The sequence below is a fragment of the Phoxinus phoxinus genome (genome assembly GCF_949152265.1).
Source record: "Phoxinus phoxinus genome assembly, chromosome: 9".
NCBI lineage: Eukaryota > Metazoa > Chordata > Actinopteri > Cypriniformes > Leuciscidae > Phoxinus > Phoxinus phoxinus.
The window spans coordinates 6,099,350-6,117,375 of NC_136884.1; the positions used below are offsets into that span (position 1 = coordinate 6,099,350).

At 40.2% G+C, this 18,026-nt stretch overlaps 1 protein-coding gene across 4 annotated transcripts in view; it reads right to left on the minus strand.

The window, feature by feature from the left end:
- Nucleotides 1–18,026, minus strand: part of ano2b (anoctamin 2b) — a 34,944-nt gene that overhangs the window by 12,151 nt on the left and 4,767 nt on the right. For 2 of the 4 annotated variants that reach the window (XM_079622507.1, XM_079622510.1), the window contains 16 exons: nucleotides 16,150–16,248; nucleotides 15,781–15,938; nucleotides 15,566–15,620; nucleotides 15,259–15,310; nucleotides 14,570–14,625; nucleotides 14,437–14,484; nucleotides 14,285–14,349; nucleotides 13,783–13,917; nucleotides 13,119–13,279; nucleotides 11,176–11,258; nucleotides 10,595–10,675; nucleotides 10,109–10,195; nucleotides 2,142–2,216; nucleotides 1,411–1,612; nucleotides 566–677; nucleotides 301–358 (listed from right to left, as the gene is read on the minus strand). In XM_079622507.1, coding sequence (XP_079478633.1) covers nucleotides 301–358; nucleotides 566–677; nucleotides 1,411–1,612; nucleotides 2,142–2,216; nucleotides 10,109–10,195; nucleotides 10,595–10,675; nucleotides 11,176–11,258; nucleotides 13,119–13,279; nucleotides 13,783–13,917; nucleotides 14,285–14,349; nucleotides 14,437–14,484; nucleotides 14,570–14,625; nucleotides 15,259–15,310; nucleotides 15,566–15,620; nucleotides 15,781–15,938; nucleotides 16,150–16,248 — 1,527 coding nt within the window. The remainder of the gene's footprint in view (nucleotides 1–300; nucleotides 359–565; nucleotides 678–1,410; nucleotides 1,613–2,141; nucleotides 2,217–10,108; nucleotides 10,196–10,594; nucleotides 10,676–11,175; nucleotides 11,259–13,118; nucleotides 13,280–13,782; nucleotides 13,918–14,284; nucleotides 14,350–14,436; nucleotides 14,485–14,569; nucleotides 14,626–15,258; nucleotides 15,311–15,565; nucleotides 15,621–15,780; nucleotides 15,939–16,149; nucleotides 16,249–18,026) is intronic. The other 2 variants (XM_079622508.1, XM_079622509.1) reach the window with 2 other exon arrangements.

Genomic DNA, 18,026 nt, shown 5'->3' on the forward strand with positions numbered 1-18,026 from the left:
ATGTTATGACAGTGTCATGATGTTGAATAGAGTTGCACAATTATTATTATTTTATTTTACAGTACAACTTTAAAACTACAATATGTATGGCTGTCTTTCTTGCGTCATTTTCAAACCTTAAACCACTGAGCTTTTATTTAAGTGGAAAACTTTTTTTGATAACTGTTTATAAGTGTTTTTCATTACAAGCTGTTTCATGATTTATGTTTTATTTCAATTAATTGTGCAGCCATAACATTGAACATGGTGTTATAGTGCTAATCATCATAAAGGATGCAACAAAAGCAAAACAATACTCACCTCTTCCATACGGTAGTCATTGAAGACATAAACGTAGTCACCGGGGCGGCCTGCAAACCTGTAAAAAAACCATGAATAAGGGTCACAGGATATATCTCACCCCAAGAAAAGAAGTGCCAAGGGTCACATGCCTGTCTCATTTGAAGCCAGATGTTTGTGCTGCATTCAGACTTCACATTTACCAGAAGTTAAATATGTGCATGTTTGTGTGCTTTTCTCTTTCTCCTACAGTTAACTGTTTTTGGGGTTGAACTTGTCCACCTACCTCCCTTTGAAGAAGGCCACGTAGAAGATGGGTGCATAGGCATTCATGAACTTCAGGAGGAACGCCTTCAGAATCAGACGCTCCTCAAAGTTGGTCTCTGTTTTAGGGATCTCTGCAGACACATTCATTAAATTATTTGGGATTTAGACAAATATGTTCTGGATGAACTGCAGACAATACAACACAATACAAAAGCTTGTATTGTGACAAGCATAATAAAAAGGGGTGGGCTTGTAAATTTCTCCCAACATGTTTCTCTTTATCAACTTCTGTTCAGTAGGTTGAAGGTTGAGAAATTGAGCTCTTCAGAAGACCATATGGTTGCGTTTGGGCGGGGATTACATGTTTTCTGGCGTTCCCTAAATCTTCATCTGCCACAACAGATTACAGGCAGTGCCGCATTGGTTTTGGCAATAAATTCACCATATTTCATTAATAGGCTCGAGAAAGAGTCCAAATTCCAGCATGAATTAATGGGTTTGGAAGTAGGTTAAAGCATTTGGGTGAGACAGACTGTATGTGGACTTTAAGAGTAAAAAATCAAAGAAGTACGGGCAAATCTATGTCTTATTCACGAGATGATAACACATGCTTTCTCCTTTTCCTTCCTTCCCTACATATCCCCAGAGACTCTCATTTATTAAAACGTCTCTTAAGGAAATCTCGGTGATGGCTAACTGACAAGAAAAGTTTCTCCAACGTTCCTAGAGTGGCTCAAATCAAAGATTCATGCCGTGTGGGTGAGGGAAGAGGGGAAGAATGACATCCAAAAAAGAGAGATAAGTTGACCAAAAGTGATGCACATCAACAATACAGAGGCTGTAATATGGGTGGTCAAATCTCACCCAGTTCTGTGAGCCAGGCAGCCACCATGCCGTAGATCTCGTCTAGAATGAGGATGACCACCAGGTTGATGATGACGGCGGTGGCCGTGACGGTCACTCGGACGTTGGACTTGACATCTGGGTCTGGGCTCATTGCCATGAGGGCGGAGATGGTGATGCGGTAAATGATGACACTGAACACGGCAGAGCACGTCACTCCAAACTACAGGCAGAGAGGAACAAGAAGCAGTGAACAAGAAATAAAATATGCAAGTAAGAAACCATTGCATCAGACAGGAAGGCTATGATTTCCCTTATGAGGAAATGGAAAGCTTATTTATTCAGCTTTCAAATAATGTATAAATCTCAATTGCAAAAAAATTACCCCTGTGACTGGTTTTGTGGTTAGGGTTACATATTAATTGAATAAAAACTTAAGTGTACTTACACACTTTTAAAAAGTGCACTTTGTAATAAGGCCAAATTAAAAGTTTTACTTTAAAGTACATTTTAAGACTATCGCAACTTCCATGTCATGCTGACATTAAAATAGTTTGATTGTGCTATATAGAAGTACACTTATGTTGATGTGGTAACATTAAAAAACATGTAAAGTAGATGATTATGATTTATATTGTTGTGTGTTATTCGAAATTACAATTCAATTTAATATATATTTAAATGTACTAAAGTGCAAATATATTTGGTTTTAATAGAAATGACCATAAATTGACACTTTTCTCAAGAGTTACCATGAACAGAATGGAGGAAATGTTGATGAAATATCCAGGCAGTCTGTCCCTCCATGTTAGCTTCTCGTGTCCAGTCTGTGAAGGGAGAGAGGCATTTAAGGTTACTAATGGAAGCATGCGTGCTGTTCACTGTTTGAATGCGTGCGTTTCTGTTTTTCTGGGAGCTTTGCCTCTTTACTTTTGAGTTGCTTTTAGAGTGACTCAGAACTAGCCTATTAGGGGGGATAATTCAGCTGCCCACTTGTAAAAACATGACAACATTAAGGCCATTAACACCTGGCCTTCCTCTAGTGAGTACTGTACATTCCGTACATTCAAGATCACATCTCCAAAACATCCGGCCAACACGGAAGACCTATTTCAGTGACTGAAACAACTTGAATATGCCTGCCTTGCGTATAGATCAAAATCCATATCAAGCCAAAAACAACAGGCAAGTGAAGTGAGGGTGGTCTGTTCCCATGAGGTTAGTCTTCCTTCATTGTCAAAATTTCAACAGTAGTCAAAGCATGTGTTCCTCTTAGGAATACATGATACAAACAGCGTTAAAATGGATTCAGCTTTAGTTCTGAGGAAGGGAGGGAAATTAATTAGCAAGCCACAGGAATGTTAAGAGGCAGCTTATGTGTCTTTCAAGTCATAAAAAATCTAATGACAAAAATGCCATTATAATCAAAAGTGTGTTTGACAAACCTTCTGAGAACATTTTTCTAAGTAACAAGTCCGCAAATAGTTCTCTCTGTTTACCGTCTGTAGCTATTGTCTAACCTCAAACGTGATTGATTCGATGTTCAACATTCCTTTGTTCTCTGTTGATTCGAAAACAATTTGAGGTTATAATGCTGCTAAGTTAATGGCTCCATTCTCTAAAATGCACCAGAACACAAAGCACACAAAGCACACTGGTAGAGATGGTGAATGTCACTTCACCAAGTGCAACATGTTCCTGGATCAACATCCCAATCAACCACTGTGTATTCACCTATCATTTCCCTCTGATTTTAGGGATACGTTTTGGGGAGGGTTAGGTGTAAGGGTATAGGGATAGATGGAACTATTTCTGATACTATTCAGTAATGAATAAAACATTTTCAACTTCGTTGCATGCATTCTGGGATTGCCATATCTGCGCAGGATATATTAAATGCTGCGGAATTACAGTTTGGCTTGGCAGTGGGAGTGTGCCTGTATAGCTATTTGTTGATAAATGGAGATTTATAGGGTTTTGCACGGTACCAGTGCCAACAGACACATCAGCTATTTACCTCCTGCAATTAGACTCATTATGAGACAAACAGCACCACCTAGCACAACGCATGAATAAACCCTGGCACCCAGGAACTTGGAAAGTGTAAACAGGCACAGCCTTCTAGATGCCACAGCTTTAGGGTCTCGAGAATAATGAATGTGGGTCACGCAATTGTGATCCACAGACTCAGCTCACAAACCCTCACCATGTAATGAGAGGAATTACTGCAGGTCTGCGGTCTCACTGGTTGCTCACTCTTCATTAAGATGCATGATGTTATTTGGTGACAGGCTGCGATCGCCTCTTAAATTGCGAAACTGAGTATGGTCACACTATTTTGTGAAGTTCATGGGAAGTATCGCTGTATTTGGCACAAGGGCAAGCAGAGATGACTGTACAAGCTAATACCACAAATATGGTGTGAGGTGCCACAAGTACGTAAGTGCTTTGAAAATAAATTTTTTTACTCAGAAATTGCAAGTACACTAATAATTACAAAGAAACGGCAAGTAACACAATGAATTAAACATGAAATTGTGAAGTAGAATAACTGATAGTATTTTCTTGTAAAATATACTCCTATAATCTTTGTTTTATTTACAGTCTATTTACAGTGTAGGCCCACATGAGATCTACACATTTGTTCTCATTTTCCATGCTGATTTGTGAAGGAAAATCACAAATGGATGTAAATATAATGGTTGAAAACAGATGTAAATACATTAAAAATGTATAAATGTGGGCCATTTGTGTTATGAACTGCTCCGAGACGAGGTTTTAGATCCAAACGCAGCTTTATTGTATGGGACAATCCAGAGGCGTAATCCAATGTATAGGCAAGGGTCATACACAGACAGGCAGTCAAACAAAGAAACAAACAAACAAACAAACAAAACAGGCAGGGACCAGAGGCAAGAGAGTAATCCAGGGACCAGAGGCAAGAGAGTAATCCAGGGACCAGAGAATGATATCCAAAAACCAAATGACAAAAACCAGGGAAAACGCTCGGAATTGCAGTGAAACACTAGACAAGACTTCGCAGTGAGTGGATGAATGAACAAGGTATAAATAGACAGACTAACAGGATGAGACACAGGTGAAATGCATTCAGTGAATGAGGTACAGGTGAATGTGATCAGTGACAAGTGATGATGAGTCCGGGCAGAGAATGATGGGAGATGTAGTCTGTGAGTGAATGATAATAGTCTTGATGTGGAGTGCCCTCAGATGGCTCTCAAGGGCACTCCAGCTGGTGACCGTTACAATTTGAATTCCGCTGAAATCTGTGGATCTTTCTGTGGATTTCCGCAGGCGCAGATCTCGTGCAAGCTTAGCAATAAATAACAATAACAAACGATGCCTGACAAAAGAATGCAGAGGAATGGCATTCATTATTTATGTAATCAGCCACATCGTGAAAACTGTAAAAACATAAAGAGAGAGGAAGGAAGAAGACAGGTGGCATGGTTTTTAAATAATTAACACCTTTTATTTTTAAATTGCAGATTTGATTTGTCAGAGAAGAACTGAGAAATTATACTTAAAGGGATAGTTCACCCTAAAATGAAAACTCTGTCATCATTTACTCACCCTCAAGATGTTCTTGCACAACAAGACTTTATTTATTCTGCTGAACACATTTCGAAGAATAAACAGTTGATGGGTCCCATTGACTTCCAAAGTATTTTTTTCCCCATACTATGGAAGTTAATAGTGACCATCAACTGTTTGGTTACCGACATTCTTCAAAATATCTTCTTTTGTTTTCAGCAGAAGAAATAAATTAATACAGGTTTGGAACAACTTGAGGAATTGACAGGATTTAAATTTTTTGGGTGAACTATACCTTTAAGTAAAACAATGGATACAAAAAATTCTCGGTTAAACTATTTGGCACAATAAAACTCAGGAGATTTAATTGATTGGTTTCATATAACATTTTAATAAACTGCAACCAAATTGTTCCTGTGAAAGAATCTCAAAGGCATTGTGACAAAGGAGGTTGATAGATTAAAAAAGTGGGAAGGATGGTTGACATGTGATTATGTGCTTGCGTGATATGGGTGGAGGACAGCAGCCTTTGTGTCTGTTATATATTGGATATAGATCAGTGGATTAATTCAACAGCTCGGTGACTGTAGAGTGGGTTGGGCTCTACCTCTGTGTACAACAGCTGTCGGATGGAGAATATCGCTTCCTTGAGCTTAAGTCAAGATGCTGTGCAACTTTCTTTGTCTTTCATTTTGGCTGTCTAGAGGTTTTTGCAGAAATGTTACTCAAAAGACAACAAGATAAAGAAAGGTAAACTCATCTTTGCATAGAAGTTGTGACATCTACAGCTACCATTTACACAAAACAAATGGAAATGTTCAAAACCAGAACATTGTAACATTCAGTAATGGTTCTTTATTGGCATCTATGATAATCTTTAACATCAATAGAACCTTTCCATTGCACAACATTTTTAAATTGTTACTGTTCTTCACATCAAGAAAATAGTGGTTCTTTTAAGAACTGTTCACTGAAAGAAAATAAATGTTTTTCTTTGGAATTGCTGCAAAAACACCCTTTTGGAGCCTTCATTTCTAAGGGTGTATATAAAGCCTACACATCAGCAACTTTCCGACTTGTGGCCTTTTGTAATGGGATGATCTCTTCATTGATGAGACTTCATGTCAACCTGACATCACCCACATTGATCTGCCCAGCAGACATGAAAATGTCAATGGGCTCAGGTTTTGTTAGCACGTGGTCGCCACACGCTCTCTCGCAAACGGACGACACACAAGCATCCCAACTAAGCCCTTTGGGAAATTAGTGACAGGATCACCAGTGTGGGGATTTCCTCCACGCCATATGTCGCTCTGCAGAGATGCCGTGTTCACATTGACGTCACTGTACGCCCCGTTCTCTCAACCCCCACCCTCCAAGCATACTGTAAGCCAGAGACGAGAGAGAACAAGAACCGGAACCACGCCAGCGCCCACGCTAGCAACCTAGAACATGTAAGCCGCCACATACACGGCTTTCCACAATGCAGAAACATTACAGAAAGGATTGAATTTGTCTCACGCACAGCCTACTAGTGAATATTTCAGACTGGTGGACAGACAAAAAAAGCTTCTCTGGTCTTTATGAGCGATAAAAGAGGCGAAGGTCCATTAAGAGCGGCTTCACTGAAGATTGTCTTTTGGGCGTCGGGTACTGAAGGGAATGTGAGCCCCATCTGACACATCTGAAATCCCTTTAAAATACACTCTCATCTCCTTCCAGCTCTCTGCTCTGATCGGAGAAGACCACCAGAGCAGGATTATACGCAAAGAAACCTACATGCTTCAGATCATTATCTTTCTAATAAACGACTTGTGCAGGAACACAGGCCATAGATTAAGTAGGACAAATGACATTTGAAGCACAGTTCAATTATGCAACATTGTGTATTAAATGTTGCAGACTTCCCACTCAGACTTCAATATCATCATGATCAGACACTAATAAAATCAAAAGAAAAGTTGCTGCCTTAAATTTTTATAACTTGACATTTTTAAAAAGTTGAAAATTGCTTAACTTGTTTTGATGAGTTAAAGTTAAACTTATTCATATAATTTGTTACAGTGTATAAAGCTTTTTATTACATGACAGAGGGCAATGCAAATCTAAATGGGAAGCACAATACACAAATGTTTACTTGCTACTGCTTCTATCTTTATATCTTCTGAATATCTTTGCTTCGAAACTTTCAATATTTGGCCAAGAGTTTTAGGCCTTTGGACCCAGAGTGAACTGAAGGCAGAATGTATTTAAAAATTCCATCTGCATTGGAAAAGTACAAATAACAACTCAGTTAGAGGTCAATCATTTTATCTTCTCCTACCGAGCCAGATGCACACTTTCAGAAAGCAAATGCAACTCTCGTCCTCGAAGATAATGAGGAATGTTCCCTTACTTTGCTTCTGGAGGCGATGAAAACATTTTGTTCTAAAATTAGCCATGCAAAGGGTGTGCTGCATTTTATTAACAAACGTCACTAATGTGTCCTAAAGATAGCTGCCAAGATGACATAGTTATGCGATAAAGGCTTTTAAAGAGCTGAAGATAAGAGCAAACCCAACCGAGCGTAAGAGGGAGTGGGATTCGAGTGTCCCGTGTCTCCATGGAGATGTGAAGACTTTGCTTAATTCAGAGGTTTGGTGTTCAGCCCGGCTTGGAAGGACGCTTGCATAAATGCAAAAACGCACTGGAGTCTAGTGCTCTCTGCTGGTCAGTCTGTGTAGCAAACTAATTCTCATCTCTTAAACTTGCACAGCAGCAAGTCTCTAATCTCTCATAGAAAACTTCACACTTTAACATATAATAAACATACTCAGCATGTGTGTGAAGAAAAATAAGCAGACACATTCTTATTGCTCCCTGAACTAAATACCTTTCATCATCCGCTCTCTTCGCAGTCACCACAAACTTAACACACACACGCACATGTGTCGCTCTTAAATGAGTGATCGGGGGGTTCCGCAAGACTTACTGCCTCTCCAGTATTTATTGGTTCATTCCAATGGTTTTTGAGGCTTTGTGGCAAAACAAATGAGCTGTGAGAAACCCGAGGAGGTCTATCAGCGCTCATTCGCGAAACCTGTGTGGGATTTTTTCCAACCCATCCACCACAACATTGCTTAAAGTAAGCGGTCAGAAACTGATGAGCATCAAACTGGACCCTGGTGACTGCTGCTTATTAGCTCTACAGTGAATATGTGCTGGATAATATATGAACTACTGCTTGTTTATCACCCACATAAAGATTAAGTAAAAATTGCTCTGTTTACAACGTCTAGCCGACCAAAACTGCGCTCATCTGATTTGATTTTAAGAATATATCTAAGTCCAGGGTGTTTTGAATGAAGTTATTAGGATGTATGGTCTCAATTTAAGGTTCTGCAGAACATCTAGGTCAGGACTGACCGTAGGCCATGATATCTGGGACAGAGTAGCTAAACATAAGAATGAGGGAAAAGTGCCATAATGCAAGTGACGAATTTAAATCTGTGACTCTTGGACACATAGGCCCCCTTTTTTTACAAGATACACCATTTATTGACTACCAAAATTCCATAAAAAAGCTTGTTTTCTTATTTAGTTTTTAGTATAGAGGTTTATGTTTTAAATATAGAGAGCATTGCCAATTTGCATATACAAGGACAAACAATTCAAGATATAATCTCTGAAAACAAGACTTAAATAGTTTTGCTTCACAATTAAATTAATCTTGTTTTATGGATATTCAGATGTTTTACATGCCAACATTGGAAGATAAATCTGAAATCTGACATAAGAAGCACGGTATACAGGTAGGATATCATGTTCACTTGCTATTGAATGCCTTGAACTTATTTCTTTTGACTATCTAAGATTTGGTGCCAAGAACTTTTAGCAAATCCAGTCCAGTGACTTTTATGTAAGCCCTTCTCTGTAAGCCCTCATTGTAGCAGCCTTGTAAACACTTTCATTCCCAATGGATTGAATTTAGATTTTTTATTATTTGTAAAAAAAAATAATCTTTAAGGCCACAAACCCCAGTGAGTCCAGGCTTGATTTTAAACCAGGATTAATGTTCTACAAACCCTGGGAAACCTTAAGAAGCTTGAACTACTAACACAGTTGGACTCGTAACACCACACACACACACACACACACAGAGAGAGAAACAAGGCTACGGATGCTGGTGTACCTGTTACAAGCCACGTCATGTATCAACTATCAAGTCTTCATTTATTTGGCTTATTTGCCTTCATGCATGACAATGGCCACAAGCACTGATGAGTACGACCTACATTTTCCGAACGAAACACTCAAATCTCTGAGGTTCACACCTTATGTGTGATCAGAGTATGATCTAATGAGACCTTCCTGGACAACATATTTATTTACTGAGCATGTTTTTATAGTGACCTGCAGTGCATTTACTACTAAACAGCTCACAAGCACACTTGGCCTTTAGTAACGTTGGGTAACGTGAAACCGAAAGAGCGAGCTGACGAGATCTAATTGTATTAGCCCGACATGCACGTCCTACAGCAAGAGGATTACAGGAGTGAGAGACGGCCGTATTTCTCATACCAACGACCCCGTTGTGACCCCCCCCCCCACCCAGCTGAGCCCCTCTGACAGACACATGGGCATTTGCAAATTAAATGGGACTCAAATTCTTTCACTAAAAGTGTTGTGCATGAGTGAATGGTCTAAGTTGACAGGAAATGGTAATAATAGAGGACAGAAAGAGAGACAAGACACCCCTGGTGAATAGGGTAAAACAATTATCTAATGAGCCGCTTTTCCAATGTCGGGTCGAACCGTTCTCTTTGCTTTTTATCAGCAATGTAGGGCTGATAACAGAGCTCTTTAGGCCTTATACAACTACGTCAGTCATTGCCTTGGTAATGCAAGAGTTTACACAATATGAGGTGTAAATAGTAACCGATCTAGTGCATGAGGAAACAATGTTTTTGCCTGTAGACAGAGCAAAAAACGTTCAAAATGAAGACCGAGTTGGATTGCTGGGTTAGGATGCTGTCACACTGCATTACAGGTCAAAACCTTCCAACCTCACAACTGGGGAGTTTTATATAGAAACTGTAACACAAGCAGGTGGAAACAATGCTCTGGAGAGACTGAGGCGAGAATGAGAGAGAGAGAGAGAGAGAGAGAAAGAGAGAGCACCATTTACCGGATTCCCAGCTGCCATGGCTGACAGTAACCTCTGCCTCCATTTGTCCTTCCCCAGTTCCCCGCTTTCGTCCACAACTCTCTCAGGCTGGAACACACAGATCTTAACCGTCACACAATCGCTGGCGACAGAGGGCAAAACTCTAGCTAACAATGCAAATCTTGGTTTTCCATAAACCAGACCAGATCATCCTTTTTTCATGGGCATCACCAACGCAAAGCGCAGCCTACGAGCCCCAAAAAGCGCCGGTGCCAAATGCTTCAGGCCAGCGCAGTGCATGATGGGAAGGCCCACAGCATTTGGCACCCCCTCATCTCTGCCCCTACAACCATGGCAGTTCCCTTTTTGACTCTTTTCAATAAATCATTTGCATATTGCTCCTAAGCCAGAAGCCAAAAGGAAATATATTTAGATCTTTTTTAAGTCAGCCATTAATGAAATGCCTGCATTATGCATGAATCAAGTAAAAAAAAAAATCCTGCCCACCTCATTTTTGTTCTTCTTATTTTTCTTCTTACTCTGTCTCTTCTGAAGGAGTATTGTTTCGTATTTCGGTCTGGGATGCTCCTAAAGAGAAAAGGACAAAGAGGCAATTGCTTTCTACTCTTTGCGAAACCCAGTGGACTGCTGCAGGTAGAGGAGTTTCAAACCATTCAAACAGGTAAAAAAATCCAGGGCAACACAAGGACACAACCCAAAGTCAGACTCAACATCTCAAAGAGCAGTATGCAAGAAGAGAGTTTCAAACATAAAACTCAAACCTTCGCTTTTTCCTGGCGGGAAAGATTGCGTTTAGAGAAACAACAAGGTAACATATTGGTGAGTCCATTTTTGGCCAAGAACACATGAGGACATTCACACACAGCGTTGGGGGATAAACTTTAATACCACTGGATAGGGGTGCCACCATTGTGTCGGATCATATAACAGTCAGCATTAGTCATTTTCAGTCGGTCAGTGTCAAAAAAACACTGTCATTGAAATCAGCTCATGGCCACTGCGCTGTAATCCAGACATGCAAATACCAGTGAGTAACATAATGTGACTGTGTACGTGTGAGAACGTACCTCCTCCTCCTCCATGCCTGTCAGATCCCAACTATAGTTCAAACTGATCTGTCTGCGCTTCCAGTGCTCTAGAAACATGGCAGCTAAAGAGAGAGAGAGATGAGGCATACAGTAAATGAGTGCTGACAAATATGAGACTTATGGGAAAAGAGAAGCAAAAGATGATTTATAAGTGTCATTTCCTAATGTAAGATAAATCACATCTCATCTACAAAACTATTAAAGGGACACTTAAAATGAAATATTCTGCTTGTTCAATTTAATTAAATAAAACAAGTTCATCCAAAATAATTTGTTTCATATTTCATCATGTTCAACAAATGTTCTTAATCTCTTTGAGTTGAAACTCCGTGAATTATTTTTGTTGTGTTAAAGTAGCATTATAAAACTGGGAACATGACTTCCACTTCCCATCATGCTTAGCATTGGGCTGGCTAGGGAGAGTAAATATAAAATAAAGTGTTATTTTATGCATTTTTAGTGTGATGAGAAAATGGGAGACTTGTTACTGTTTAATACTCTGTTGTGTTAGTATTTAAAAGAGTTTCTGTAATGTTGGTGGTTTTCAGGATTACCATTGTGGTGATGTAATGAGATGTGCTTGAGTTGAGAAGCTGCTAATGAGAATTCAATTTTAAGTCGCGTTAATAATAAAGAATAAGCAAGTGGGAGTGCTGTGGATGTAACCAGTACCATCTTCTGACTGCCAACCCCTAACGTATGTTATTTTGACAACCTGGGTTTACTTCATGCTATATGAAATATTTGAGTAGAGATAACATGTTTCCATCATGTGGAACAACTATTTATGATTAATAATTCTGTCATTATTTACCAACTTTCATATCATTCCAAATATGCATGATTGTTTTTGTTTTTCAGTCAAACACAAAAACAATTTCTTTTCCGTCCTATAAAGGTATCCATGTGACAGGTGTATTTAATAAAAGTCGATAGCTTTGTGTGACATACAGACCAAAATTGAAGTTGTTATTTGTTGAGAATCTTATATCACTGGTATGTTTCTCCTTTTGACAGCCCCAGTCTTAATTCACTTCGATTATACTTAAAAAACTATAGATATAAGTAAAGCATAAAATATTCTTCAAAAACACACACTGACGAAAGAAATTCAAACGAATTTCGAACGACATGAGAGAAAGTAAAAGCTGACAGAATTTTTTTGGGTGAGCTATGCCTTTAAATCCTCACAATAAAGACCTAAACAGTGTGTGTTTGCTTTGAATCATTGGATGGCTAATTAATACATCTCAGTACCTATATATGAACAGATGCAGTCTCTATACATGCTGGGGGTCTCTGTATGAGTAATAATGTATAACTTCTGCTCCCCCATGCAGGTGCCAAAGATGGGTCAGTGTCAGGAATTGAGCGGTTTCACAATGCCTCCATCAGCCAGGCCCGTGCGGGGATTCAGGCGGTGACAGAGAGAAGTAACACTACTCTCTGGCCATTCAACATCACTTCAACTCCATCACTATGGAGACTGCAGCACTTCTGCATGTTAATGCTAGCCGCTTGAACTGGTCTCATATTCAATAGGACTGAATAACAGATCTGAGGCAGCTCTTCAAGTAAATAATATACAAAAATGGCTAATACCTGAACTAGGGCCATCATTTTTGTGTTCAAAAACAAAGACAGAGTGCAGGTGAATAGAAAGTTTGGGTCATGAGATGCATTTAAAAATATGCATTTTAGATATTACATTGATTTGTAAGGCCACTTTTTGCTTTTTACTGTTTTTGTCTGCTGCAATAATCTTCAATATTTATCTTCACGTTTTTCAATCAGTTGACACCCTTAAGTTAATGCTGATGTATGAATTGTACTCATATGAGAATTAGACTCATCATGTGTCAATAATGGAATAAAACAATAGACATCGAGATGATGACACTAGAGGGATTTTTAGGTCGTACCCCAGAGGGACATGAAGATGGCGAAGAACACGGTCGCTGGGTTGTCAAAGAGATGGCTGGCACGCGCTGTGCCACACGCTGTGCTCAGATGCCAGTAGTCACATGCCCGATCGCAGAGGGGACACATAGTGAAGTTCTGATCCTCGTCACACATCTCCTGGCTGGCAGAAACACACAAAATTAGACACAGCCATGCAACAGTCCAACAAAATAAATGTATTATGGCCCTGATATGGTGCAGCATGTTCATCCATCAGTGTGGCCCAATGTCTAAAGCATCAATTAAAAATGCAACACTATTTTATCTTGTGACTGCACTGGACAGAAAACTTCACTGTGGTCTCAAAAAAAAATCGTCTGGTTCACCGTGTACTCACATAAGTACAGACATTAAAAATGATCACAATATTCCTGTGCTCCCCTGAGATGTTTCAGTCACAAATGCAAGCTGAGCACATTCTTACAGCACTTGCAATTCTAGCATAAATTAATTCCGTGAATCAGATGCAACAACATAACACCAGAACTACGTTCCTTGTATTATCATTTTATTATCAGTGGAATATAATAATCACAGTTAGTTACTCTCAACCTGGCAGATATTGTGTGCCCACCCACAACAGGGACCCATGCCCAGCTCTCGGTGGGCTTTACTGGCACATACCTAGGTATGTTTGTTTCCACAGTGGCCCAGCCATAGAAGAACACGATGATGCCCACCACGGATGCAGGCATCAGAAGCTGAGTATAGACACCAAGCCAGGCAAAGTAGAGACCTATCTTCTCCCCAAAGTACTTCCTAAAGGTTACACAGAAGACATGGGAGTGTGCATTGCATCACTGAAATATTACTCTAAAAGCAGAGGTGCCAAACGTTTTAAAGTCAAACCTGATTAAAGGTTATGTGCCAAAGGTAAGAGCTGCATTATATCCAACTAAATTATATTTCAAATTCACTTCTATTCTCTACATTCCAAAGTAAAAAAAAAATAATTATAAATGAAAATATGCATATAGAATGCATATTTCTTTATATGCCCCACCCCCGCCGCCTATTTTCACCCCTTCTTGTGATTTGATCATTTGTGATGTCAACACAGACACTCCTGGCGTTGATATGGGCATCTCTGATCTAAAGCAATGCGTCAAAGTGATTTGACAGTTACCTGATAAGATCAACAGGCTGATACTTGTAAAAAGCACCGTATCTTGCCCATTCATCATGTAACAGCTGAAAAGGGTACAAAAAATACAGAATTTGACCATATTCTCCCTTCTGATTAATTGAAAAAGAAAATGCAACACAAAAGCTGCATACTTGTCTGTCGTTCTTCCCCTCGGCTTGTCCAGTGGGGCGAAAGTCTCCCTGTAATCATACAAAAGCACATTTCAAGTCAACCTGATAGGAGAAAGAAAGTAAACCAGAGGAATCCAGAAAAAAAACAACTCACATCGTGCAGCGGGAATGCTGAATCATAAACCCCGTTAGCTATCAGCGTGGAGATACCTGCAAGGCAAAAAAGGAGCACCTTAAAATTCTCAACATCATCTGTGGGAATAATGATTGACTGCTATGACTTTAAAGTGACCCAACTTCATTGCGTTTGGAAAGCCAGAGTCCTGGAGGCGAAAGACAGCTGACATGTAGAACACAGGTTTTAATCAAAGTAATTAATCAGTCCTCAAAGGAACGACACGTACGCTCTGGTGATTAGCCCACAATTAATAAAGTAGCTCCCCAGCAACAAGCTGGAAAGACCACTACCCACTGCCCCCCTCTTTCCACCTCAATGGACCCGGCTTCAATTCGGATCCCAATCCCAGAACTTTATGACCCAATTTACACAGTTTGTATGAAACCGAGTAAGAGAAAGTCTGAGAGACAGACCGAAAAAAGGGAGGGGGAACTGAAGAGAGCACCAAGTCATCCCTTCTGCCGGATAGCCTCGATTTCCCAATAGCCCCCGGTGGTCCGTCTGCTTTGTGGCTTGGTCCAAGGGAGCATATGGCAAGGACTTGTGTTGCACTCTGTCCCAACTTTACCGTGCCCACTTTCAAAGCTCACATTCTGGCCCTGAATATCCTGAGGATTCCCTGAACACTAGTCCGTACTTAGGTTATGGATTAATGTATTACTAACCCATGGTTTGGCAGGTCCGTGCGCAGGCGGTGCGTCTGAGGATTTCATACACCTGAGGCAGACAGCAAGAGAGAGAAAGGGTGAGAGAGATACAAGCAAACAATAAACCTGAAAATTGTTCCTGGAAAACTCCCGGCGGAATTGGTTTCCTAGAACCGTGCCTAGAGACGGCAATCTCCTGCTGCTAGCAAATAACTTTTGTTCCCTCTTGTATATCATGTTCTCTTCTCAACAACCAAAGAACACATATCACATTGTACCATTCTGAATGAACAGAACTTTCACGAGCAAAGCGAAACAGACTCACTATTCGGCTCCTTGTGGCATTGTCGAAGAAGGTGTCCTTTGAGTTGATGTTGTACCTGCAAAAAGGCCAAAAATAGCGATGAGACATCCATGAGTTACACAGATGCCTTTGGCAATCAAACAAATCCCGTTAAGTCCTCTAAGAAAGGAAGAAAATCCCATGTGGCCCCTAATGACATTTAACCCCACATCACCCCAACCACGCCAGGCTCTCACAGGTGGAGCTTGTCCCGGGAGAAACAGTGAGAGAGGAACTTGGTGCGGCTGTGCTCTTGCTCCTGATGTGGTACTTTGGGCTGGAACGGTTGATTTAACTTCCGCCACAGTTCGTTCATGGTGGCAGCCAGACCTTTTTCTTCCCTCAACTCGTAACTCTGAACAAGAGACAAAATTTTCACTCAAAATCAGCAGCAAAGCCTCAGATCATCAATCAGCATTATTCGTTTGTGCTTTTCCCTCTCTCCCTTACATACTTCAGAGACACACATACAGGGACTTCTGAGGGCTTGTGGAGAGCTCACATAAGGACATCCCATGGGACTCGTGTCTGTCTTGAGAATAAGAGAAAGCTCTGCTGTATCCTACCTTTTTGGTGGGCACCTTGATCTTGAGAAACTCCGCCTCTCTGCTCAACACCTGCCAAGGTGCATGTAGCCGGATGAAAGCCTGACCATGAGTCTTGTTCTGGGGAAAGAATCGAAGAGAAAGGTCTTGACATACTGCCTCCATGTTGATTTATGTCATTTTATGAATAAAACGTTACACTCAGAGAAAGAAAAATAAATCCTTAAGCATAAGCATAAGCAACAAACCTGTTCTTAACATAAAGTGTGGTTGAGGACAAGATAAACATTGACTTACCGCAGTATTTTGGAATATAGCTTTATGTTTGTTAACTGTAAAATTGTACCTTTAGAGGTATAACAGCTTGTCACTGGGGCAGTACCCTTAAAGTGACAACATTGTACCTTATCTACCCCTAAAATATGCACATTAGTACCTTAGAATTGTAATACGTAGCCTACTCTTGGGGTACTACTATGAACCTTTTAGAGGTAAATAAGTGTACCCCTAAAGGTAAATTTTTTGCATTTGTGCAAATTCTTATATGCTTTCATTACATGGAAAACAGGAAACCAACGGAATCCAATACAGGCCCTTTACGCATTCTTGTTTTTGGGTCATGGTATTTAAGGTTAAAGCATATAAATATGTTACCTTAACTGCAAAGATGTCTAAATTGTCTCTTTTAGGTGAAGCTATTCTAGTTTCTAGATTCAATTGCTCCAGCCTCACGCTAACAAATTCAGTGTTTAAGTGTTGTGGTTATACTTGCATATTTTAAACACCAATTTGAAATGCTGCCCACTTGCTTCCTGGGCATCTATAAAAAGTATTTTACCGTAAATTTATCTAATTTATTTAAACATACTGTGGAAATTATTGCCGGTGCAAATTGACAGCAAACACATAAACTGAAAATAACCCAGATTAGAAGTATCGATGTCAAAAGAGTGGCAGATTGTCATCAAGCCCATCTGAGAGTCCCTAAAGAGGGACTATATATATTACATAAACTTGGGGGGTATGGAAATGATCTCTTTTTGCATGTTGTAGCCATGAAATCCAACACTGAAGCTACGTCGTGCCCACACAGAGATGACAGTAACTGTATCTGTCTGGCAGTGGTCAGTCATGCCATCTAGAGAAGCATGAGTTAAGAAGAAAGCAAGATGAAACTGAAAGAGACATTGAGATGAGATGAGAGTGATGAGACAGAAAGAGATGATGGAAACCTGAGGACATCCTCACGTCCCCTGCGTTCCAACACCACAGCTGTTTTTTTTCTGCCCCTCCACACACACACCCACAAAGGAGATTTAAAAATAACATGTGGATCTGAGAAGGTTAATTAGGATAAGATATTCCAATTAGTACTTCATCTCAGCAGGGTAAGGCAATTAGGTCGATTTGAGCACAGTCTGAGCGGGAGCCATCGCTACAGAAACCGGCTGCGACTGACATTTGAGGGGCTCCCAAAGAACCGTGAGCGGAAACGGCTCTTCATGGCAGGGTGAGCCCTGCCTTTGACATTTGGCATAATTAACTCAAACAAAGAGTCGAGAAACAACATCTCTGAACGGACACAATCCTGAGAATACATGGCTCACACCAGAGATGCAAACTCTAGCCTGAGATTTAAACTGAAGACGCACTTAAATCACAAATAGTCTTGAGACTCGACTCAAATTAAAGACTTGTGAACAGACTTTAGGTCTACAAGGAGAAGACACTGTTCAGATAAAAGTCTCTTGTGCATGCTGTAACTCTAGTGAGATTATGCAATCATTTTCTCCTGCAGCACAGAAACGTTTCAACACGGTGATTGGTTTAATGTCATAAGATTTACAGACACTGATAATCAGAGAAGCACCGGCATCTACTCTAGAAACTGTTTGCAT